Source organism: Phodopus roborovskii, unplaced genomic scaffold, assembly GCF_943737965.1.
Source record: "Phodopus roborovskii unplaced genomic scaffold, PHOROB, whole genome shotgun sequence".
Lineage (NCBI taxonomy): Eukaryota > Metazoa > Chordata > Mammalia > Rodentia > Cricetidae > Phodopus > Phodopus roborovskii.
Window position 1 is genome coordinate 9,197,641 of NW_026126602.1, and position 27,108 is coordinate 9,224,748.

A 27,108-nucleotide genomic window follows, 5' to 3' on the forward strand; every position below is an offset into this window, starting at 1 on the left:
AGTTTGTTCTCTCCTTCTATCATGTGGGTTCCAGGAGTCAAAATCAGGTTTATCAGATTTGGTCTTAAGGGCCTTTAACTACAGAACACTTCACTGGCCACCTTTAAATGTTCTTGACAAATGTCTGTACAGTTTTATAGTTCTAAACTTGATTTTTTTTTTTTTGTATGTTTGTTTTAAGGAAAGTCTTCAAAATACCAGAGTAGACAAACAGGTGAAAACAACCATAACTCTTTGAGAACAAGGTCAGCTGTGCCTTTTCTTGCCTTCAGAGCACTTCCTGAGAATCAGCTTCATTTAATCTTAAATGCCTGCCTGGTTGCCATAAGTTTTAACTGGTTTCCAGGGTTCAGATAAAGTTTATTTTAACAGTTTTGCCAGTTATTCACTGTTTCTGGGGTGGGGCAGCACTTGGAGTTCTCTATCCTGCCTTTTCACTGTATTCATCACAGTATTCCATTTTGAGAAGCATATATGACATTAAAAAAAATGTTAAGGGTGACAATATGTCTCTTCATTACAGAGGTTATCTAAGTGTTAAGATAATTCATATTTTGTCTGCTAGTGAACTACATCACATTTAGAAGTAATAGAATCATGGAAAAATTAATGTAGTGCATCTCTTGATATCAACAATGGTCATCTCACCCTACTCCCTAACAAGTTTTTTTCTATATAAGCCAAAGAGATTTTAAATGATCTTTTGCTGAATTTAGTAGATGAATGTTCTAAATTCACATCTTTAATAGAAATGTGATTTAACAGGCATTAGAGAAGACAGCACAGATCTGAGGCTTTACCTTTAAAAAACTTCATAAAGTAACTTGGTGCTGGTTGATGTGTGCCTATATTCCCAGCTCAGGGACCAAGGCAGGATGATCACGAGCCCAGGAGGTTGAAGACATAGTGAGACCTCATCTCAAATACCAGTAACTGTAGGAGGAAGAAACAGAACTTCATGAGACATACTCACCTTATGGTTTTGTGGATTTCTCAAATTAATAAGATGGTAATGGTTACTTGCCAAAGTGTCCTTCCTTTACAAATTTAAGCTTACAAATTACAAATCTGAAAATTAAAATTTTAAAAATAGTTTATTTAACTTTATTTGCATTGGTACAAAGGTGTCAGATCCCCTGAAACCAGAGTTATATACAGTTGTGAGCTGCTATGTGGGTGCTGAGAATTGAACCCACGTCCTCTGGAAGAGCTGTCAGTGTACTTATTAATCTCTGTAGCCCTGCAAATTAAATTTTAAGTAAAACAGCCAACATAACTGTGATCTAAAAGTAGTATTTTGTGTGTGTTGAATTCTGTCTTCATCTTTGTGTAGACAGTATAATTTTGAACATGTTACTTAGCTTTTCCCTGCCTTACTTACTTGTAGAATGGGCCCAATAATAATATACTTACACAGTAGGTTTGTATGTAGCTAAAAGTAAGACTGATTAAATTCCTCACATGAAATAAATGCATGTTGCCCCAGGGTACAGCTTGTCCAGAGGTTGTCTCTTTAGATAGAAAAAGCCATACCCATTTATGGTAGACATTATTGGTAAGAGACCGTGCTGGGCAGGTTCTCAAGAGGAAAGTCTTCTATGTGTGCAGCCTGAGAGGCCAGCTCCTTAGGAGAGAATTGTCTGGCTTTGTGACCTAGTAAAACAAGAACACAGGTGCTGAGCTGCACCCCAAAGTGTAATTATGTGGGAGACCAGCAGGGTAGTCCAGCAAGGTTGAAAGACAAAGCTAAACAAAGAGATGGGAAAACACTTGACAAAGATAATTAAAACTCTTGGAGGTGTTGAGACAGAATGGTCTGGCTGTATTTATATTTGGGAAGCATACTGTGGCAGAACATTCGGTCAGACAAGACCAGAAACAAGGAAATATCTTTGGTCATTTTTGTTTTTAAGTCAGATATTATATGATTTATGTGATTTTATAATGAAAATATATAAACTCATATTTTATTTAAACATCTGCTTTTTTTCTCTCATACAGTATTAATATAATTATATTTAAATATCACACATTTCCATTAAATAACCCCTTTCTTTCATGTATTACCTGTCATCTAATTTAAAATAAAATAATACATATTACCTGCAAGATTTACTTTGTTGGTTTTATAGCTGCCGGGAGTTCTGTAAGTCATAGATGTATTGCACCGAGGGCAGCATACTAGCCTGAAGCAGTAAGTACTCCTTATACATATACACTGACAGAAAAAATAATCACTTATAAAGGAAAACTTTGACAGACTAATTGTCTTTTTTTCTTTTTCTCCAGATCTGTTTCTTTAACGATTATTTGGCCCTTGGTATATAGATTTTTTGTGTTGGTTGAGTTTTCAGTAAAATTTGAGCGTTTTAGTAATTAATTGAACAAATAGCTATCAGATAAAATGGAATAAGTTGCTTTACTATTACTCGTCTCAAGAATCTGTTCTTAAATATAGTAGAAATGAAGTTTTGAACTTTGGTGTGTTTATTCTAGATATGTAAATGATGTTTTCTTATTTTATCTGTGCAAACAAACTTACTATTATTTTAAAACCTTCCTAATCCATCTGAAGCACTGAACTACTGTGACCTTGTATATTTTTAAACTGTTTTCATAATGCATGAATAATGACCAAGTTTTTTTCTACAAACCAGAATGGGAAGACTATAGAATGGTGGAAATACCCTTTAAAGGACATAACTGTTTGTAATTACAACTGTTTGGGTAATTCAAATTAACTCCCTTCAAATAAACATTTTTGATATGTGAAATTGGGTTTCATAAGTTGTTGCTGGATGGTTACTTCTGTATAAATAATTATATAAAAATAAGCTTGAGCTTCAGAAACTGGTTTTAAGGTTCTCAATAAAGTTTTTTGATGGCACACAGATACATTAATTTTTAATTTGTCTCTTTTTATATCTTAATTAATGGAAAAGATTTATTGGTTAATTTTAGGGAGGCAAGTGTTGGAAGTTTTGCCAAATACCATCTTCTTTAAATGACTGTATTGTAATGAAAGTTAAGAGGAGAACCAATTTAGATTGAATAATTGTTCAGTCATGTGGGTCAGGCTAGCTGCATAGTGTGGTTGTGAGACTGATTGCTCAAATTACATTGCCTGGGGTCCTGCACTTGGTTGGCTGTCTTCTCAGATCTTAACAAGGTTCTGGGAATTTCTCTTTCTGACAAAGTTTGCTTTGTGTTTTCCCTTCCCCCTGCCAACCCAGGATGCTTCATCTGCAGACATCAGAAAAGCATATCGTAAGCTTTCACTGACCTTACATCCAGACAAGAATAAAGATGAAAATGCAGAAACTCAGTTTAGACAAGTAAGTGAAATACAATTTTAGTATAGTAACAGTTGTATTAAATGCTTATGCTAGAAATTTAACTTACACATAGAATATTTTCATTTGAACCTGAAATTTAAATTATAACATTTAGATTTTTATTTGTTGTTAATGTACTATTTTGTGTAAATTAGAGTTTCTTAGTTGTTGGAGGGTCATGGTTATGATTTTCTTATCTAAATTATGCTCTTACTCTTAAAATATTTTTAAGGTAAACTATTACTTTTACACCTTTCACAACAATTCATTTTAATATCAGTTTTTTAAAAAATTGCTTCCAAAAACCTAATGTTACTTGTAATTGGATTTTTACTGTTTATTGCATAGATGGGCACATGGGGTTTTGTGCATGTGCGTTATAGAGCTTTCATCCTCCTATATGATGTCTTACAGTTGAAAGTATTTATATTTTAAAGTAATGCTTCTGTTTTAGTTGGTGGCCATTTATGAAGTTTTAAAGGATGATGAAAGAAGGCAGAGGTGAGTGCTCATTTGTGCTTTTGAGTTTGGATGGGCAAGTTTCATGCTACAACTATTTAGGTTAGGATTAGGGCTTTTATTTGTTTGTTTCCAGAAATGCATTATTTTACATTCTTGTGTAGAAAAGGCCTCATTTCTTTTGAACCTGTTTCCTAGGTTGATTCACAACTCACAGACTAGGATCATGAGTCAGAAAGTTAGCAAGTTTTGCTTCATCAGAATAGATTTTTGATATTGATGTTTATGCCCTGGAAAACAATCAGGAGTACTTGATTTCAGCCGAATTGCTCATTCTTTGCACTATATCATAAACAACTCTTCTCTGTATTCTGTGGACCCACCTCCCTTATGACCACTTGTTAAGTGTTTGAGATTATCATTTAAGTCATGAACTGTAGATGTGAGTTTTTTGTTTTTTGTTTTTTTTTTTTAAAGCCCCTCTTTTCTCACATTTGTTATGCCTTCTTCCCCAAGTCTTCTCCAGTGATGGCATGTCTGTAACCTTAGAGTAGAGGCAGTCCCTCACACAGACCTATCTCGCCCCTTCAGAAGAGCAGTGATAAACTCTAGTGGTTTATAGTGTCAGTGACTCAGGAGATCACAGGCCTTTCCTCTGCTCTAGAATCCGTGGAACGTGGATCCAGTGTGAGGTCCTTGGAGATCTTACAATCAGACCCGTAGGACAAAACACATTTTAAATTATTCCTTTGGACACATACAACAAAAACTCAAAAAAGTTATTGCAGGTGAAATAAACTGCCTTTTTGTTTGTTTTATTCTGAGCTCTGTAGTCTTTGAACAACAAACAATAATACTGCTGGTTGGAGTCCAACTAGTTGCTTTCATGAGACAGTAGTGGACAGCTTTGGAAACTTGATAGTATTATCTTAAAGAAGATACCCACATATTTGAGATTTAAGCTAATGCAAGCATAAATACCTGATAACATTTATGTGGCTAACACATAAACCCCAGAATTACATTATGTGACATTTCTTCAAATGTATTTGGAATAATTCTACACCCTAAAATGTTAGCTGCCCTTCCTGGATCTTAGCTGTTCATTTGAATACCACAGTTGGTCAGGTTGTAAAGCATGGGATTCAGGTACTCTTCTGAAGTCCTTTGATCTATAACAAGAACTGCCTGGCACTGGTCTAGACATTCCTCTAGTTTACGTAGTCTGTCCTGCTGAAGAAGCTTGGTTCCTCTGTACACTTACTCCAGTAGATTTTCTTTAGTGAACCCCTAGTTTTGCTTCACACTTCAAGAATGTGTTGTAAAGATAGCTAACTTTATTCTTCCAATATCTTTGCCATCAAATTTTGTCTTTGGTTATTCTCTTAGAAGTCAATAAACTTTATGATAACTTCTTTTAATTAATAAAATCATTTCTGTCTTTGCACAGCAAATCACTTCTTACCTGTGCATTGTTTTTGTGTTAACATCTAACATAATCTCTTTAGCAATAGTCGCCTCTGCATTGACTTTACTGTTAGTATTTAAAAAAAAAAAAAATGGACCTGACAGTTATACAAACATGTGTAGTATTTCCCCTTGAGGCACAAGTAACTCTTTGGTAACTGGTTTTCCTTGAGGCAAAAGTCTTAACTAATCAAGATGAGAATCACTCCTCTAAAGCTTGTGCCTGAGGCCAAGTGACCTGTGAGCATTTAGACATATAGGAGAAAGAAAAATGTACAGATCTTTTTCTTCAGTAAGTTCCTGATTCCTTACAAAGTAAAGAGCATCTTCTAAAAGACCATCTCATATTAACTCTCACAAAATAAATTTTGTTGACACAATTGTTTATCATAAATAATTATTGAGCAAGTGTAAGAGAATAACCTAGGCATGAACAATTTGAAAAGTTGTCATAGAAATGTTTGTTGTTTGTTCTCCAGACATGTAATGATGTTTTTATTGAAATTAGATGCATTTTTTTAAATTTGGTAGGAAAGAGAAATGCAATAAATATGTTAACAAATGAAATAGCCTTTTCTTCAGAAAAAGACAGATTTTATTTTCTTTTGTAGTGGCTTCATTTAGGTGTAAGTTGCATATCATGAAAATCACCTGCTATAAGTGTGCAATCCAATGATGTGTAATAACTGTGCAGAGTTGGACATTCTCTCTGCACAACCCAGTCTTTAAACATTTTCATCCTTAAAAAAGATGTATCCCAAGCTCATATGTATGCAGTTCCTGCTTTGAGTTCCAGCCCTAGGCAATCACAGATTTATCTGTTCAGTGTTTTTATCAATTTGTATTTTCTTTTCATTTCATAATAACAAAAATATGAAGTATATGATCTGTCACATAATGTTTTTTGAATTTTATGCATACGGTACTATATTCTAGTACTTTATTCTTGTTTATTTTGAGTACCATTCTATTGTGTGGATAATTTTGTTTATTCACCATTTGACTTGTTTTGAAGATGCTTTGAACATTTTCATGAAAGTCCTTGTATCAACATGAGTTTCATTCTTAGGTAGATTCCTAGAGCAGTATTTGAAAACTTTTAACTTGCCCATTCCCCAAAGGCATAGATTATAGCATGAAATTGACTGATTTTCCTGGTGAGTGTAAGGATTCCTAGCACAGAATTCTTCTCTGAACTCCATACAAATTTGGTCATTTGAAGGACCAGCAGCCTATGATCCAACATAAATTTCTACACAAGTTCCCAATGATTTTATCTAAATTTCTGAAAGTGATTTACTACCTGTACACTAGATTGAACTTAGTTAATATTAACATGCATACTTTTGTTTTAAATGTATTATAAATTTAAATATTTCCCCTTTTCTTTCTTTCCTTCCTTCCTTTTTTTTCTTCCTTTCTTGCTTTTTGTATTTTTGTTTCTTTGTGTTTGTTTTTGAGACAAGTTTACTGTATGTAGCTCTGGCTGTACTCAAACTTGCTGTGTACTCCAGGCTGGCCTTGAACTCACAGATCTGCCTGCCTCTAGAGTGCTGGGATTAAAGGCATGTGCCTGCTCACCTGGCAAACTAGTATTTCTGTTAATCCAACTATGTGATTTAAATTCGCCTTTGTTGTATTACTATGTTAGTAAAGCTTAAAATATTTTTTAATTCACCAAAGAAAATCATGTCTCATGTACAAATGCAGGTTAAAATGTGGCATTAACTTTAAGTCTACTAAAACTTTATAAATGCATTACAATAACTTTCATTATAGGTCTGTTCAAATCTGAAAATAAGAAATCTAATTTGACTTTCCCTAAATTAAAGCTAGCTGTTATGACATGAAAGCATTATGTAAAATGCTCTGTACCACAATAGGTTTGCCAAATAGATACATACACACATGAAATTAGTTAAGAGCTGTTAATTTAGTGCTATTTATTGTTTATAATCTCTATACAACTGAGTTTTGCTGGAAGGTTTAAAAATCTGACCTAAAATGGAAATTATGTTATTTTAAACTAAAAAAAAATCATATTCTGTATAATAGGAAATTCACTTCAATTTTGTCAAATGCTAGAATTATTCATGTTTTACTATTCAGATTTTCATTTATTTTCTGCTGATAGTTTAAAATTATTTTAAATTTGTTCTTCAGTATTTTGAGGAGACAGGTGTGTGATGAATTGCAATTCTAGTGTGGAATTGTTATTTTATGTTTATCATGTGTATTGAAGAAAATCAAATAAAGCAAATGTGCATTAGACCATATGTTGGATATGTGGGACTGATCAATTAGTGTTTTAAATTTTAAGAAATGCCTTTGTGATTCTGTGTCAGCTTTTATTTGTGTGTGTTACTGATTGTTTAAGATAGAGATTTGCTTCTGTCTAACTTGTAACACATTTATTCATTTGTACATTCTTAATCTAGTTTAAATGCAGACTTGAGAATAGTTTGTATCCATCTCAGGTACAGAGTGTTTAAGCGTTGTGTTTAAATATGGGAACACATAATAGAGTGTTGTAAATTTTGTGCTGTCAACACATTTTTTCTTTAAATAACTTATGAGTGTCTGTGTATATTTTAAGAAGTATATTTGTCTTTTCAGTGTCCCATCAGGAAGGTAGTAGTTTATATTTTAACAATATACATTCTAAAAAGTGAACTATAATAGAAGCTATCTTCCTTCCAAATGGCTAATTGTGTGAGCCATAATGTTCATTGGAGTAAAATCAATAGAGCATTGACTATACGCTTAATCCCTGGACACTTTTTCAGAGTGGCAGACACAGCCGAGTAAATATCTGCTGTTTCATGTATTCTGTTCATTTGAATTTGGTTGTACACCAAACACAATTTATATGAGTGATAGAAAAATAGTAGATTTTCCCAGTGGCAGTGATGAGATATTTGATAAAAGAGTCAGTTTTGAGCGCAGCTGTATTTTCTTCTACTACACTTTAGGTCCAAAGCAGACTTAATATTTGTACTAGTTAATGCTAATAAGGAACCAACAACACATTCTCAAATATTTTTTATTGAAACCATACCCTTTAGAAGTTACTTCAGTGGAGATATTTCTGAAAATAGTGATTTTTTTCATTAACCTTTATTTCTTCTCAGAAAATATGATATAGAACAGAATTCAGAATAAATGTGAGACCTAATGGTCACTGGACCTCATTTGAGTATTGTAATATTCTGGCATACTAACTGAATGAAACCCTTTTACCTGGGTCTAAATTAACCAGTTTGTAAAAGATAGATTTGAAACATAAAATTCTGAAGACAGAATACATTTTCTAGGACACCATAATATTATATCGTGAAGATAATACTTAAGGAATGGCACAAATGCTGGAAAAGGAGAGTATTTAACACCAAACTGCCTGACCCTGCCACCACAAAATCATATTGAAATTTGACTTTTGTAAATATCCTTTTATTTACTACTCAGATACTCTGATCTAGTTGTATTAATAATCAAAGTTGATTTAAAAGTTGGGTTTTTAAAGACTGACTAATAAATTATAATTTGCATTAATAACCAACGTTTTTCTACTGAAAAAAGTTTTCTATAATAAACCTTCTGCTTTATATTTTTAGCATATCTCCAAGGTATCAATTTAATAACTATCAAAGTAGCCACTGCAGTTGTTGCATTTAAATTGATTTCCATGTCAAGACTGGCAGTTTAGCAGCTGCGCTATTATTCCTAGATCGGTCAATTTACTTGAGAAAAACCTACTACTGAGCTCCGCTGACCTGCCTGACAATATAGGTCCTATTTCTATTCCTGTAATTAGGCCTGCGACTAACTCAGAATATTTTTAATTAAAATATTTTGGTCAATGTGTTGCACCAAATTAGGCCTTTCAGTGGAGGTTTAATTCCAGAAATAGTGTGATTAGAATATTTAATGAGTTGTGTTCAGTTAAGATTAACAGGTTGTGCGTATTGAGCATACAGTGCGTGTGATTATTTTGAGTTTCACAATCAAAGTTACTCCTTATTTTTAGCCTTAAAAATGTTTGCTCAGTAACTGAGAATAAATTTTAGTTTAGTTGAATTTTTAGCCTGATAGTACCAAGAATGATTATTTAAATCTATAAGGAAAACTGTTATGTATTAATGTTCTTCCCTTCCAGCAAAAGCCACAAATGAGGAAATTACTACTTAAGGGTTTACAAATAAGCTGTTTTATTGTGAACTCTGACATACATTTGTTATTTTCATGCCCTTCTCTAATTTGAGATCTTTTTGTTATTAAACACGAGCCCTGCAAAATCATGGGTGCTCATTTTATTTATGTCATTAAGAAGCTTTAATAAAATTATGTATATAGATATTCAACTACTGTTGTCATGAGGGTAGAAATAAAAGTATAAATAAATGTATACTGAGCTTGATTCAATTAATGTATAATTCATTCAAATAATATATAATTTAAATAGGTCTGATTTGATTTTATTTCCTCTGTGAGAGGCTAGCTTTTGTTACTGGTTCTGTGGCAAAGAATTTTCTACATACAGTGTAGACAAGTATACATGTCCCTCTGGTTATATAACTGGGAGCTGTAAATCATGAGATCTGGTGTCCAGTGCATTAATACTGTGGACCTTCCTGAAGACAGTTGCTGAAGCCATGTAACCATGCTTTGATTTTACTAGACACTGCAATGCTGGGAAACTACAGTTGTTACCTCTCTGAGAGAATTTTGTTTTCTTTTTAAATATAGGTGCAGATGAAGTTGTTTTTTGTTTTTTTTTTTTTTTTTTTGTGTTTTTTTTTTGGTTTGTTTGGATTTTTTTTAGCTTTGCTTTAGTTTTGCTATATTAAACTCTCCATAAAAAAAAAAAAAAACTGTTATATTTGCTACCGCAGGTATGATGATATTCTGATCAATGGACTTCCCGATTGGCGACAGCCAGTATTCTACTACAGGCGAGTGAGAAAAATGAGCAACGCTGAGCTGGCATTGCTCCTGTTCATTATTCTCACAGTGGGTCATTATGCTGTGGTTTGGTCAATCTACCTGGAGAAACAACTGGTAAGTGTTGGTGATAAATCAAATGGCCTAGCTTCCTTTATTTTATATAGAATTCTAGTCATTTATTTCTCATCGATGGAAGTTTCTATTTTTCAACATGTTCTCTGTATTCTAATAGTTGTACTGTCACTAGTTACTTTTTGATTCATTTTTATGCCAAGGAAAACACATGAATATTTCTAAATCTTCTAAAAAAAAAACACAGCATTTGGGTTTATAATAAAACTTGGTAAAGTGGGGCCATATTTTTCTAATTATCACCTTCTAAGTAGGATTTTTCTTAATGTAATTGATGAGAAATTTTTGTCACAGACTTCTTGTATAATATATTTACTTTAAAAACATGAAGTAAGATTTAAAGTGGATATATATTTTGACTTCAGGGATCAGTTTGTTAAAGGATTTATTACACTTTCTCAGTCTAATATGCAATATAGCTTATTCTGCTATGACTTTTATTTGTGTGCTATAAATAATTATAAACATTCATAAATTACCATTTACACACTCTTTTTTAAGTAGCACTATTCATGAAAGGTGCATGAATAATGGAAAGTAAGTTGAATGCTTTCTCTTCCTAGAAAACTTTGAATGCTATGGGCATGCAAATGACTGACAATGTTGAATTTCATGTGTCTGTAAGGCTGGATACCATGGCAACAAGTTATTGTGAAAGACTGATGATTTTACTTGATCATGTTGGACCCTACACATTTGCATAAATGTTCTAGTGTTTTCTCTTGATGAAAGAATCTTTATAGCACCTGAGGTATACATGTTAAACACAATCAGTTACTGTCTTTCTTTTCATGGTAAGGATGAGCTGCTTGGTAGAAAAAAGAGAGAAAAGAAGAAGAAGACAGGAAGCAAGAGTATGGATGCAGCAAAACTTGGTGCTTCTGAAAAAAATGAAAGGTAGGAATGCACAAAATAGTATATACTTTAATAGGGTTCTGCTTCATGTGTTGTCTGCTTCAGATATGCTGTCACATCCGTCTTAGGTATAGACATGAATGTGCCATAATTTACAAGACAAATTCTAAGCAAAATTCTTGAAAGTTTTCTTATGAAGTGTTCAGTTATATCTAAATAGTATTAACCTTTTGTTAATACTATTGTAGTTTGCAGTTTGAAATATTTCTACTGAACTTTAGAAACAGAGTGCTACCAGAATAATCTGTCTCTGTTCATAATTGACAATAAATAGAGAGGAAGTGAGTGATAGCAGAACACTAAAAAAGATACCACATTTCTTTCATTGGTTCATAACAGTAATAAAGGGTTTAGTTCACACAGCAGGGCAGGAATTGAATCAATATGGGATAGAGATTCAAAGACCATTCTGCTTGTCTTCTTTTTTGCTTGTTTTGTTTTTCAAGACATGGTTTCTCTGTGTATCTCTGGCTATCCTGGGACTCACTTTGTAAACGATAATGGCCTCAAACTCAGAGATCCGCCTGCCTCTGTCTCTGGGACTAAAGGCGTGCACCACGGCCGCTGCCTGTCCTCTGCTTGTCTGCTGTCATGATGACATCAGAGAGTAATGCTTCAACAAAGTGCAAATGTCATTTACTTTTATGCTTTATAGTTTGTTTATGTTGCCATATTGGTAGCAATGTCAGCACTTGGGAGCACTTTGACAATGACTAGTCTTTTATAGCTGGAGTAATCATAAGGTCTAAGAATTCATCTTGTGTTTTTTTTTTTAATTGAGAATTTCACACATTTATATGATGTATTTTGAACAGATCTCTCCCAAACCCTCCCCTCCAATTAATTAGGTTTTGTGTCTTTTTTTTTTATAACTTGATTATAAACCTCTTTCCCCAAAATTTTATAAATTGGATTCTTGTACTTTTTAAGTCAGATTATCATAAATATGTCATTGAAAACTTTATTTTTTAATTTAAATTGACAATTAAAAGAGATTTAATAATTGCATAAAATGTTCTTTTTCTCAATTTTGTCTATTTTTCTGATTTGTTACTTGATTTCTCCCTCTTTTAGATTGCTAGTAAAACCACAGTGGCATGATTTGCTTCCATGTAAACTGGGAATTTGGTTTTGCCTTACACTAAAAGCATTGCCTCATCTAATCCAGGTAAAATGTACTCCTTTCATAGAATGTTAGATGCTTTCATTTTTAATTATTCATGAAACAATTTATGACCATGTCTGCTATTTGAATGGTGACATATAGTATATGGTTCATAATATTTTTTGGATAATATATGTTCATTACCCCTAACTTAGAATTGTTCTGAGATTATTTTGGCACCTATTCCTATACTTATCTCTTATGTTTCATTTTGAAATCCAAGACACTGGGAAAAGGAAAATGATAAACTATCTTTATGACAGACATAAAAGCAATAAAAATTTATTTAATCTGATGTTATTCTTAAAAGGCAAAACTAATAAAAAGGAACAAGATTTAATGAACGTATCCATTATTTTAATAGCTTTTAATACAGTTTAAAGAAAAATGTTTACATGTACATTACCACTATACATGTATCTATATCTTTCCATTTTATTTGTAGTTTCAAGGAGAATGGGAACATTTTGTTTTCTACCAGTTGAGAATTTTTTTTTTCAAGTTAGCTCTGATCAAAGTAGAAGAACATATGTTAATAGTTCATTTCTTTTTTCTTTGTATTTAGCATACCTGTCATATTTTATGAAATTATTCCTTTGGTAATTTTAGTTACTATACCCAGCTTGAAATTTTCCAATAGGTAGCCATAATATTTAAAAATAAAAGAGTACTTTTTAGTTATAAAATTTGAGGTTTGGTAATAGAACTTGGGGTTAAGATTGTAACTTTGGAGGAGAGATGTTTCATTTCAAAAAGAAGTATTTATCAGACAGCCAACTCTGCCCACTGTACTACATATAGCAGAACTAGTTTTTTGATACTTTACAGAAACTAGTTATTTTGTATTTTATTTTCTGTTTTCTTCTTTTAATGAATTTTTTTAAAACTACTTTAGAATCTTTGCAGAAGGCAATCTACAGTATTGATTCTTTGGGAATTTCACATCATCCCCAGCCCTTCCATGTCTGCCCTCAACCTTGTAGCCTCACCCATAAAAAGAAAAGGAAAAGTAAAAAAGGGAAGAAAACCCACTTCACTGTTTTCTTTCCTGCTTCTCCATTAAATGTTCGTTTGTCATACTGGCCTTGGGAGCTGTGGCATGTCACACAGTGTTCCCTTTTGTTCAAATAGCTTTACTTGTAGATGTTTATTGCAATGGGTTGTTGGTCTGGTTCAAGGCCCTCTGGATTCTGGTACACCATCAATTCTGGACCCTCACCGAAAATCCTCTCAGATATCCTGCTGTTTTCCTGAGTTCCTTCACGAATTTCAGCAGGTTATAGATGGGGTAGATGTTAGGATGGGTCAATTAAAAGCCCTGGATATGGGTCTAGGTAGCTGAGTTGGTCAGTCTCTACTGAAACCACCCACCTTAGGCAAGGGAGAGGGACCAGCTCTCCTGCAGGATGGTGAGGGGTGGAACCTGCTCTCCTAGATGCAAGGCCAGCTCTCCTGTTGTGGCAGACAGTGAGGGCAGTTTTCCCAGGGTGGTCAAGGGTCTCAAGGCCATCTCTCCCTCCCCTAATACACTTGGGCCAGTTCTCCCAGGAGGGGGACAGCTCTCTCTCTGAAGGAGTCTGGCATGGGGCAGGGCCAACACTCCCCATGGCCCCTGGTGGTAACAAGGACCACTGACATCAACACAGACCCTGTCTGTGGTAGTCTCAGACCAGACATGGCCCTCAGCTGCAGCTTAGGCCTGAATATCACCATAACCTCAGGTGACAGTGTAGGCCATCCATATCAGCCTGTTCCTCCCCTCCATCAAGTCTTTAGTTCTGCTTCTCTCCACAGTGCAGGAACCACTGTGCTTTCCCTTCTCTCCCATTTCTCCACCATGTACCTGCTCAGTGTAGTGGTGTCTGGCCACCTGGGCTGCTGGGCACCAAGCGGTTTTACAAGCAAGCGGTTCTCAGGACCTTTTCACAGGGGTCACATATCAGATCTCTTGTGTATCATATATTTACATTGTGATACATAACTAGCAAAATTACAGTTATGAACTAGCAAAAAAAAAAATTGTATGAAGTTGGGGTTACCACAACATGAGGAACTGTACTAAAGGGTCACAGCATTAGAACCTCTTCTCTAGAAACTCTGCACTCCTTAACTCTTGATCAGTTTGAATTTTAACATTTTAACTTTGAGTATGGTTCCATTTGCCTTTCTACTTTTACAGAGACATTAGCCTTCCAGACCTGTAAAAGCCTAAGTTTTACATTTTGCTCTTATCATTTCTTTTAGTAAACATAAGAAAGAAAATGAGGTAATTACCCTTTTTTTAAAAAATTCTAATGTTTAATATTTGAATTCTTCTTTTGGAACTTACAATTAGTTTTTCTGGTCATCACTAACAGTATAATTATTGGAATAGTGAAAGTACTTTTATATTAAAAAACATTAGGGTCTCAGAATTGGCTCATCTGGTGAAAGTCAAGTAATCCATTCCTGGATTCAAGTAAAAGTGAAGGGAGAGAACCAACTCCCGGTAGTTGTCCTATGACCTCCACACATGTACTGTGGCCCAAGTATGTGCATGTGTGCATAGACACACATACTCACATAGTTGTTGTAGTTGTTTGACTTTTAAGAAGAAAACATTAGTTAGCTTATGAAATACATCAGTAAAGAAGTGCTGAATAGTTGCTTTTAGAATTAGGTCGTGGTTTGACTTCTTATTTTCCATCTGTTGTGACCTTTGTATTAATTCATCACCCCTAAAATTGAATAGTGTTGCATACACATGCCTTGTGATGGCACTGGGATATCTCTTTGAGATGCTCTTAATTAAATAAGGTACTTGTGAAATTTAGGAGTAGCCACTTTCACTTGAAGAAGCCTAGATGATAATTGACACAGTAGTCAGAAAAAAAAAGGGCCCTACTAACAACATACATATATATATATGTATATATATATAATCATATATTTCAACTTTAGACATGTACTTTATGCTTATTCATTACTCAGTAATACAGAGTCACTCTTTAATGTTTACATAGGAACTGGCTCAAAATGGTCATTGCCCTCTTGTATAAACCAAACCTATGATCATGCTTTCTTTGACAGTTAATTTTCATCTTGATTTCTTTAAAGAGCCAAAAACTAGACCCTTGTGAAGGAATATAAGTGTGTAATACAGATTTTTATGATTTCTCTTTAGTCTTTCACATCTAGATCCAGCCTCTCTCATATTGAATTTTACAACGTATTACGCTTGTTTTTATAGAAATCATATTGGTAGCCTGCTCTTATTTTATTTTTCTTACACAATATTTTTGAATCATGTACTGTAATACCAAGGTTGACTAACACAAATCTAAGTGCTTATAAGGCCCCTTATAAGTATACAGTAAATTAGTTAAGTAGTCATCAATTGAGAGAAATTTACTTTGGTGTGAAACTCTTGAATTTCCTGAATTCCTGAGCTGCAAAGTATATCGAGATATGGAAGATTTAGTCTTCTAGCAAGTGAGCTTCACACAGAGTCTGAACACACTGACCCAGCTCTTCTCCCAACTTCCTTCTCATTTATCTACATACTAATTCCTTTACTGTAATTCATATATATCTAAAAATTTTCAGCAGAATTGGGAATAATAATATTTTGCTATTTTTACTCCTAAGTTCTCTTTTATTGCTTAGCATCAGAGATTCCTAAGGATACTTCTTATTGCCTACTTAATTTGTCTAAATTCTTTTCTGTCTCTCACCCCCAAAAATCCAAATGAGAATAGTTACATAAAAATTTGATATATAAATCTTTTGGTCATTTACTGAAAAATAAATCAGCCAATTTAACAAAAATATGGTAAGCATATAAAAACAAGACATGACAGGGGGCACTGGAAATGAATATGCCTTCTATAACTTACCAACCAGTTATATCACATGAATACCAGATCAATATCCAGTGATTACAGTATCAGTTGTATGTATTTAGTATGATGAGGAAAACTCAGAGGACTATATGAACTCAGTCATGAAAGATGAATGGATCCTTAACATATAAGTGGCCATTTTGTACTAGGTAGTAGCTTAGTGGTTTCTATTACTGTGAAGAGACATCATGACCACAGTAATGCTTATAAACAAAACAAACAAAAAAACCTCTTATTTAATTGGAATGGCTTACATTTTCAGAGGTTTAGTTCATTATAATGGTGTAACATGGTGGGTGGTATGCAGGTAGGCATGGTGCTGGAGAAGTAGCTGAGAATACTACATCTTAACCTGCAGGTAACAGGAAGTGAACTGAGATACTGGACATGACTTAAGCATATACGAGACCTCAGAGCTTACCCTCACAGTGACACACTTCCTCCAGCAAAGTCATACCTACTCTGAAAAAGCCATACCTCCTAATAGTGCCCTTCCCATGAGCTTATGGGGCAATTAAATTAAAACTACCACAGGTGGTATACAAAGACAATTGCATAGATATAGCACTTCCCATGAAACCATATTATGTGAAAGCTGAGAAAAAGATTCAACCGCTTTTTAAAAAAGAGTATATCATATTACCATCAAAAACTATATTCCAAATCTCTAGATTTAGGTATATTTATTTAGCAAGTTAATTTTTAACAGATAAATCTTCTATGATGAGTCTGAAAAGAATGTTTAAAAAGGATAAATAGACAAGGAAGAACTATAATGCATGATTATGAACAAAGGTGAAGAACTTGACAGTGTTTAGATAAGTAAAAATATCAGTAAAATGATCAGCAAAGGACATGGAATATGAATTAGAAGGAACTTGAATTATATCAAAAGGCTTTTATGCTTTGATGCTATAATTTAACTATGTCATTAAACAGGGCCCTAGTCACTTTCCCAGTCTGCTTCTTGTTCTCATGATAGTTTTGAAAAGAGTACATGTTCCTTAATAGTCTGACTAAGCTGGGCTTTTGTGCTCATTGTAGTTAGCATGGAACATCCACAAAATATTTTAAGGTTCCTAATGCATTGCTGGAGATTATATACATAGATACATGCATGCACACATGCACACATGTATGGTTTTTGTGGCTTGAAACCATGGCCTAGTAACTAAGGTACACTAACTAAGCATGCATTTTACTGCTGAGCTATACCCCTGACCCAGGGATGTTTTTTAATTGATCATGTTCTATATTCTATAAAATAGCAGAAGTTCATAATATATAATCAGTGTTGTCTGTTTTCAATTTTAATTTTACAACCTAGTTTATTTTAATCACCATGTGTGTTGGAGTTGGGTATATTTGAGTCCATAATAATTTAACCATTAGCACCCTCTATTTCAGGAAGCACCACATATCTACAGTTGGTTATCAAGTCACATCTTATAACCTGAAGTAAAACAAATCTTAAATGTCCATAGTTTATTGATGTGAATCCATCATTTTAGCAGCTTACTACTTGATATGTAACATTTCCTAGTAATATTTAAAATTTAAGATGTACATTTCCTAAATTTAAAAATTTTTTACATTAAATTGTAGTCACATCCAATGTAAACATGATTAAATGTTAAATTATCATAGGAAGGCTCTAGTGTGCACACCCTTCACCCCCATCAGGATTCATGAGGTGCACAAAAACAGTAGCTGAGTAGAGATGGGCATCTTCACTGTATTACTCTAGCCTCTAAAAATTGCCTAAAACACAGACTCTGTTGGCGCTTTACAGAATAACCATGTGTAGAAGCGGCCTTCCTTCTCAGAAGTTTCTTTCCCTGAAGCCATAACAGAAGGAAGCCTGGAGGCCACCCTCCCTTAGCAAGATAGCCTTCAATGCTGGTTCACTGCTTCTGTTTACTGAGATTCCTGTCGGAATCCAAGCAGACTAAGCATTTAGAGAGAGCTGGAGCACATGTGGGAAACTGAGTGGCCTCCCCTTCTACTCATTTTAAGATGGATTGTCCAAGGAATGTGGCCACTCTAAAATATATTTTAAAAATTTCAGCCTTTTTGATACTGGGATTACATAAGCAAATAAAAGCTAGTTTGAAGTTTCTAAGACTGAAGCTCTACTGCTAGATAAAAAGATGCAGGGAAGCTGGAGAACCCTCACATCATAAGACCAGAAACCCTTATTTCTTCTTCTGTAAGTGTGTGTGTGCCAGGAGGGCATAATAAAGTGCAGATTCTTGGAGATACAAACTACAGTGCAGAATTTTCTAGTTTTACTGCTAGATGTAGAAAACCTAAATAGCCATAAAAATGTTAATTAGGGAGAATGTTAAAGATACATAGTCTCACTGATGCCGTATTTTAGCATTGAAAAATACTCCTGACTCAGATTGGTGAAATAATTTGCCCAAGGCCACAACTAACTCACATTGTAAATGAAAATTGAACCGATTAAAAGAAATTATAGCATATAGAGAGAAAATGTACAGTGCATCTGATCTGAATTTCTCTGAGTATTTAGGCTGCTTTTCATTGTTCTAAAAGTGGAAGGTAGCTCTTGTGTTGGCTCCTGTTCTGTCTCATCCCAAACTTTGTGTCCCTAACCATTTGACTGTCTCAGGCAGAGGATGGTATAGTATCTACCCCTTTGCAGGAAATTTGCCTCTTACCCAAAGTGTACAATTGTGAAATTTTCCTACTATGTATATAGTAGGATATATTATATGTAAGTCTAAGAATGTATCATTAGTGAATGGAACAACAAAATGTCAAAGTCTTTGTAGGCAGGTTTTCAGGAATGTGCTTATGGTATTTTCCTATTGGAAGGTTGTTTGTAAGCTGCAATCAAGAGATTGATACTGTCAAACAGTCAAAATTACTTGGGACATCCTTCATACTTTTCCCACCTACTTCTTTCCAGGTCTCTTCCACATACCTTATCCCCACATCTTCCGGCTCCTATCACTTTAGAGCAGTGTCTGTCTTTTCTAAAATATCAGATTGCTTCCTATTTTGAGGTATTTAGGGAGAAGTAAAAGTAAACTAAATATAACCAACAATGCCAACTAAGAATGTTATTTTAATATTACTATGTCAGTAATGTCAAAATAAAAATTGATACATGGGCTTTGTCCATTCTACAACCTACCTACCTCAAGAATTGCAATTTACTAAATTTTTCTCTTCATAATAAAATCTCTGTCAGACTAACTAAAAGTTCCCATTTAATGTTCCAAAAATGTGAAATCCAAAATATAAAACTTTTTTAGTGCTGACATGATAGCATACCTCAGGTGATTCAGTGTCCACTGACTTTGTTTTGCAAATTAATAATAGTCTATAATATCTTGCCTTCTTGTTATGTGTCTAATGTATATGTGAGATATTAAAGATTTTACGTTTAGATTTGGGTCCTATTGTATATTAGCACATAATCTAAAAGTGGACAAAATATGTGAATGTATAGTAGTCATTGGAAAAATAAGAGTTCTAAATTGCTTCTGGTCTCAAACATTTTTATATATGAGAGATATTCAACTTATTATTACAATTGACTGATAGATTTTGATAAGACACAGATCACCCTAAAATTCCAGTAGACTGCAGTTATTTTGTAGGTTAGACAATTGTCTGTTGGCTCTTAGGAAATGGGACATTGTTCAGGTCTCATGTCACTCAGGCTCAGAACAATGATGAGTTCCATAGCATCTAGTTGTTACCTCAAACCTCCTGAGTCAACTTGAGCTTCCTTGTTCATCATGGCAAGTACAAAGAGCCAGAGATTTCCATGATCTTCTCTATCAGCTGATTTCAGAAAGACATACCTCCACCTGCCACCCATCCAAGCAAAGAAAAGAAATACTCCTTTTGTATGGAACCAGTATTCTACAGTCTAAAATTTAATTTAATGTAGTTTTTTTATATATTCCATAAGTACAACTTATTTTTTTAATGGAATTATGGTATAGATATGAATACTTCATTTTGGAATGGATTTTCATTTATTGATACAATTTTTTTTAGTTTTTTTATTTAATTTTATATAACAAAGTCCAATTAAATGAAAACAAACTTTATACACAATATTTGGGAATTTGGGCGTCGTTCTTTCCAAACTACTTCCTGCTGGTAAGGGACGCTGTCATGGGGGATTCGAAGAAGATTCAGATATCCTGGCTGTAGTCTGTAGGGCTGTTTTGTCCAGCTGTTTTGAATGTAGGATCACCTTGTACTCTGTTTCAGGCGGTCTGGTGTGATCAAACCACATTAGTCTGTAAGGAATCCACATCTTTTCATTTTCTGTGGAAACAAAAATAGAAATCCTTTTCCCCAGTAACTTGTTCTTCAATTTAAATTTTGGAGTCAAAGCATTTTTTTTAATTTAATTTATTATTTTACATGTTGATCCCAGTTCCCTCCCCCATCCCTCCTTCCCTCCCTTTTACCCTCTCTGCCCTCTCACATGCACTCTAAACACCCTCCCCTCCCATCCCCCCACCCCAATTCCATATGTAGGGGAATGCCATCCAGTTGGGGTCATGTAGATCTGACAGGTCCTGTGAAGTAGGGACTAGGGCTTCTCTCCTGTCTCTAGATTAAGGCAGTGATCCCTCCATGGGTGATATGTTTGCAAAGTCCTTTAAGTACAACTTATTTTATGATAAATAATTCTCACATATTTTTTAAAAAGCACAACGCATAATGGCAATTATTTATCAGGTAAATCTAAATACAGCCCACTGGCTTCTTTTTCAGGAGCCCATGTTTCATAATTATGTACAAATACTGATAACATGAATCCTTTAGATTAGCCACACTATTAAATGTAAAACCAAACCTTTGCTCTCTGTACAGGCAAATTTTGAACTCTTGAAGAACATTTGAATATAAAGAAAGTTGTTTCTAGAGGAAAAGCTTTTGTTGAAAGTTCTAGCCATGAGAACTACAGGCTCCCTAAGAAGGCGAACTCTGGAGAAATGTAAATGCCATAGTTTTGATACACCACTAAAGAGCACTAGCTAGTACCAAAAGCCAGGAGAATGGATATGGTGTTTTATTTACAGAGAGTCTTTAATCTCTTGTGTTAATAAGCTGAAGTTTATCTTAGATTCAACATTTTTTTTTCTATTTTTTCTAAACAATGCTATTATCTTGAATTAACACCTGAAGGAAAACAAGAGGGTGGGGGGTGTTAAATGCCATGTATCCTTTTAAACCCTTTTGAATGGTTGACTCCCTTTAGAAAATATATAAGGAATACCACCCACTCTCTTCTTGAATGCTACATACAGAGTCAGCTTATTTTCAGCTAATTTTTATTATTAGAAAATGATTTTTTATATTCAAAATTGAAATATTCATTTCTAGAACTTTACACAATATTCATACTGTCCTTCCTTTGAGCCTTAAAAATGCTTATGGTAGTTACCAGGTTATCCTTAATCTCATCTCGTACTATATAAGACAGAATTTCAAACTGCCACAGCACATGATCACTCTCCTTTTAGAATCTTCCTGATTGTAGTGTTTTAGCATATTATACTGTAATATCCACAAGGATGGTTGAAACATAGCAGAATTGTTTAGTTACTGTGGAATTATTTGAATGGTAGATTTGTTAGGGAAGTAGCTTTTTTTTTTAGAAAAGGCAAATCATAGCTATAATTTGAAAGTACAAATGAGCTAAGGAAACAAAAACATCAGTAAATGCTTAAAGCTTGAGCAAATGGAAAATGAGATTCTTTGCCTTGAACAAGCAGGTAATAAGATAGAGAATGCAAAACAACTTTGAATTAGCTAGAGTAAGTTTAGGGATTTGATACTTTACAACTCTTGGTATGGTTTCGGATCAAATGACTATTTTCAAAGCAGATTCTTGGTAAAATTACAAGCTGTGGCAGGAAGAAGAAACCCTAGTGGGAAAATTTTCAAGGTTGACGACCTTTAAGAGGCTGGTACACCCAGGTCTTTTCACTGAGTCAAGGAGGTATGGATAAGGAGAAGTAAGAGAAGCAGGAAATGCAGGGTTTAAGAGGAAGCATTTTGGTGAGCTTTGAAGCATAAAAACTCAATCTTTTGTAGCAGAAAGTACCATGATGCCAAATGATTAAGAAGCCATTTAAAAAGCTGATATATGGAAGACCAAACTGTACAGATGGCATCTTAAGTGTCTCCTAAATAGTAAAATGTTAAGTCTTTATAATAGTCCTCGTTTATGAATGAGAAAACTGATCTGTAGAGAAACAATTTGCTGAATGTTACCTAGCCGGTAAAATGGAAGAGCTGACTTCTTCATAAAGAAAGGCAGACTCCAAAACTACCTCAAGCACTTGAGAAGCTAAGGTAGAAGGATCGTAAGTTCAAGGCCTGATGGGGTATCTAGTGAGATCTTGTCTCAGAGATCAAATCTGTCCTCTTAAACACTATATCTCATTGTACTATATACTATGATGGTATATTTCAATCTATATTCTTTCACCTCATAAATAACTAATCTGTGCCCTTCTTTTTTTTGCATGGTGCCACATTTCCTACTCCCCTCAAGGAGCCAATGCCTTCCTGGCCTTTTCTTCTTCCCTACTATTAAACCTACTCTGTGGAAAGAAGCTAATAAGCTCATTCATTCATTCACACCAAGGTATAAGTGACTGATACAACTTGCTACAAAGTAATACTCATATAGGATTGAGGGTTTTTTAGGGGAGCGGGGTGGAAAATGTTAAGGGGCCATAAAACCTTAACCAAGACTTTGAGGAAATGTAGGTATAATTTATGTATATATTGGTATGGGAGGATGAGTAAGTTGGGTGAATTATTATCTATGCTCTTTTGATTACACATTTGTGTAGCTGACCTGTGGCTTTAGAAATGCTTATACTAGAAATTATGAGCACAAATGTTGGACTAAAAGAATAAAAAGAAATATTTTTACTATGTATTCAAGTGTTTTAGGAAGTTTCTGTATATAAATTTCCTTAATTCATAATTTGTTGGAGGAGTTCTAGTATAATCTCAAGAAACAGACCCTATGGGATACCTTTGATTTTGCTTACAGTCATGAATGAAATGAGGTGGGATCATTCATGTATCTACTACATTTGATCTAGGTAGTAGCATTCCTTCATCTCCTGTAGACATCATCACAGGTGATTTATCTTCTCTAGGAATCTTACAATACAGTAATATCACCTTAAACTTATCCTTGATACCTACTTTTTTCCTTACTCTTCATCCCTCATATCATGCCTTCTCATTTCCTTCTTTTTAAGATTTCACATGTATTCCAATTTGATTCAGTTTGGTAAACACAGAGTGCCAGGACTTTGTTCTGTCTCAAATGTCTCATCTTCTAGGTGATACTATAACGTGATACAAGCATGTGAGTGTATGGTGTTTGCAGTTTCCAAATATGAAAAAAAGTTGTCAAAATAATGGCAGGGATCAAAATAGTTCAACCTGAGGGCAGAACAAATAGAGGTATGGAAGCACAATGTGGCCTGGTATTTCTGAAACATAAGAGACTTGGATCAAGAAGATCTGCTTTGCCGATTGTTAGGAATGTCATATGCCCAGAGAATCAACAAGCTTATGTTCATCTCTGTCCTTAATGTGATGCTTAGCCTTTTATATTGGAACCTTGCTAATTGGAACACTTGGCTGTGTGCCACTCATTGAGACTCTAGCCACTGGATGTTTACACCTGAGTGTCTATGTAGTTTGTGTCTTCAGTTTTCTATGGCAAGTGTTACAGTCTTCTCTGAGAGTGATAGGTAAGAAGAGTGACAGCTTTCATTCAGAGCTCAATTGCTTCATCCTCAGTAGTGTGGAAGATTTGGAGCTTGGGTAATAACACAATGACACTAGTACTTTGTTAGTCACAGTAAATAATTCCACATGAAGTATTTGGTTCAGTCAGTATGCTTTTCTGCTGCCTGTACAATAGTATGGTGTTGGGGAGACATCAAACCGTGAAAGAGAATTGGAAGGGAAATCTTCCTTTTTGTGTGTGAAAAGTCTACTTAAAATAACACCCATGCACTTTTTGGCCTTAGTTCTCCAGGCAAGAAATGTTTCTTCCGTTCATCGTGTCAATAGAAAACTTACATGGAAATGATTGTTCTAAAAGGAGCATACTGTCAAAACAAAATATTATGTTGATTTGCTTGTCACTTTTTTTTTTTTTTAAGGATGCTGGGCAGTTTTATGCAAAATACAAGGAGACAAAATTGAAGGAAAAAGAAGATGCACTGGCTAGAATTGAAGTTGAAACACTTCAAAGTAAGTTTTAAATATTGTTTATTAACAATGTCCTATAAAACTAATCTAAATTCAAATTTTCCTTTAATACTAGTTGAATTTTCTGTGTTTTCTTTGTACTTACTGTATTCACACATGGAAAATACTGCTAGTGAACACAAACAAAGTCCAGTCTCAGGAGAGATGATGAATCAACCTGGGGTCATACAACTCTTCAAGTTGGGACTGACCATTCAAAATTTGTAAAGGCCAATTATCTTTTGGTACTAAAATTATAATTAATATATAATGCCCTGGATAACCAACTGCCATTTGTTAATATAATACTATAACAGTGGATAAACCTGGAAAAATATTATTTTTTGTTTTGAAAGCCTTTGCTTCTTTTGTAATATTGTTGCATAATACAATCTTAAATAAATTATCAGAATATTGAAAAGAAGTCATGCATGGGGACTCCTACTTTTAATCCAAGCACCTGGTAAGTTGAGACAGAAGGCATACTCCTTGAAGGCCATGAACTACAGAGCTACACAATAAGATCCTACTTAAAAAAAAAAAAAAAAAAAAATAATAGAAACAGGGCTGGAGATTGGCTCAGGTTATGAGCACTGGCTGATCTGACAAGAGGACTCAGAGTCATCTGTAACTTCCATTCCAGAGAGTCTGAGTGTCTGGCATCCATGTGTACCATGCATATAAGTAGTACATGTCCATACATGCAAGAAAAGTATATACATACTTTTATATACATAAAGTATATACATATACATAAAGTAAAAATAAACAAGTGTTTAAAAAATTTTTAAACAAAAAAGAAAATATAAAAATGCTCCATCAAACACAAAGACATTTCTTGACTTTGTTTTATGTACCTTTCCCATGTGTACACTGACTACACATACTGGTTATTTTATTCACCGTAGAATGTATTAATTTTATTTATATCTAGTTTCTCCCCCTAGATTATAAACTCTACAAATGTTAGGACTTTATTTTGTTCACTGTTGTGTCTTCAAGACATAGCTATTATTAGGGAAAGTTTTTCTGTCACAGTTGTTCCTGTTTCTGGGCAGCTGTAGCAAAGGAACTTTCTTTTTCACTTTGTGTCTGCAGTAGTGAACACTGTCCTGGCACACAGTAAATGCTCAGTAAGTAAATGGTGAGTGGATGAATAGATGAATGTATGGAATTCTACGAATAGTAGTGAATGCCAGCCAAGTATCTCTCCATATAGTACCTGGTCTCAAGGAGCATGTAATTCAACTAAAAAAATTCTAACAACTATAAAATGATACTTAAATCTGTATAATTATTTAAGTGGATGCCTATAAGAATTGAGACAATAGGGATTGTGTATGAAGGTTGCTAACTATGTGTGCTGGGCAATAAAAGCAGTCAAATGAAACTCTAGTAAAATTGTTCCTTTTTAAATAATGTTAACATTTTAAAGTCTTTTAAGTGAGTCAGAACGAAAGTAAGAAAATAGGGAAATTCTTAAATTAACCCCAAATTTACCTGTTAAGGCAGTAGGAGCTTACTATATTTCACTGCTTGCTTCCTAGCTTGTCATTTTTATCTAATTTTTATAACAAATCAACTTATTGGTAAAATTTTAGCGTATATATTAGAATTGTCTAATAATAGCAGATTAAGAATATATACTGCCCTTATGAAAATTGGAGTTAAACACGAAATGTTTATCACAATGTGAAATCTACATTGGAGGTTTGCAACCATTTTTCATTTGTATAAAGACTTTTTAATTTCTGTTCAGTTAAAATTTTCAGGTTTAAAAATTCTATTTTTTTATTTTGTTACTTAATAAAAATCATGTAAAAAAATACAAAATTTTAAGTAGACAAACATCTGGAATTTCTCTCTTCTTTAGTAAAGGTATGTAATAAACAGCCTTGTAAAACTCAGCAATCCATTTCTAGCCCAGTGTTTATATGTGGCTTGTGTTATAAAACCATCTTGTGTTCATATCAGTGGTATATAGGAAAAGGTGAGAATATCAGTGTTAAGAACAGTAAAGAGCAATTGTATTTACTGTTAACAGAGTCAGAAAGTGTTGTGTATTTTAAAGTAATAGTATAATGGTTACATAGAATCTTTTTGTTTGGTTGGTTTGGTCTGGTTTTTCCACACAGGATTTCTCTGTGTTGCAGAGTTCTGGCTGTTCTGGAACTTTCTTTATAGACCAACTGGCCTGGAACTCACAGATGTCTGCCTGCCTCTGCACCCCTACCTCCAAATGCTGGTATTAAAGACATGCCCCACCCACACCCAATTGCAAGGAATCTTTAATTTTATCAACTCCATTATAGTTTTCTACATTGTGTAGTTTAAAAAAGGTTTCTAAGAAATAACAACCAAACGTGACAAAATAAAATATATAAGATAAAGCAAAAACTTTCATATTAGAGTTGGGCATGGCAACCCAATAGGAGGAAAAGAGTCCCAAGAACAGGCACAAGAGTCAGAGACCCACTTTCTTGAGTCAAGAGTCCCATAAACATACTAAGCTAACAGCTAT

General features: G+C 34.1%; 1 protein-coding gene across 1 annotated transcript in view; it reads left to right on the plus strand.

Annotated features, from left to right (window-relative positions):
* Dnajc1 (DnaJ heat shock protein family (Hsp40) member C1) overlaps positions 1–27,108 on the plus strand; it is a 151,227-nt gene that overhangs the window by 55,946 nt on the left and 68,173 nt on the right. The window contains exons 2-7 of the mRNA XM_051205672.1: positions 3,234–3,335; positions 3,790–3,836; positions 10,154–10,319; positions 11,137–11,234; positions 12,327–12,420; positions 24,500–24,590. Of these exons, the coding sequence (XP_051061629.1) occupies positions 3,234–3,335; positions 3,790–3,836; positions 10,154–10,319; positions 11,137–11,234; positions 12,327–12,420; positions 24,500–24,590 (598 nt within the window). The remainder of the gene's footprint in view (positions 1–3,233; positions 3,336–3,789; positions 3,837–10,153; positions 10,320–11,136; positions 11,235–12,326; positions 12,421–24,499; positions 24,591–27,108) is intronic.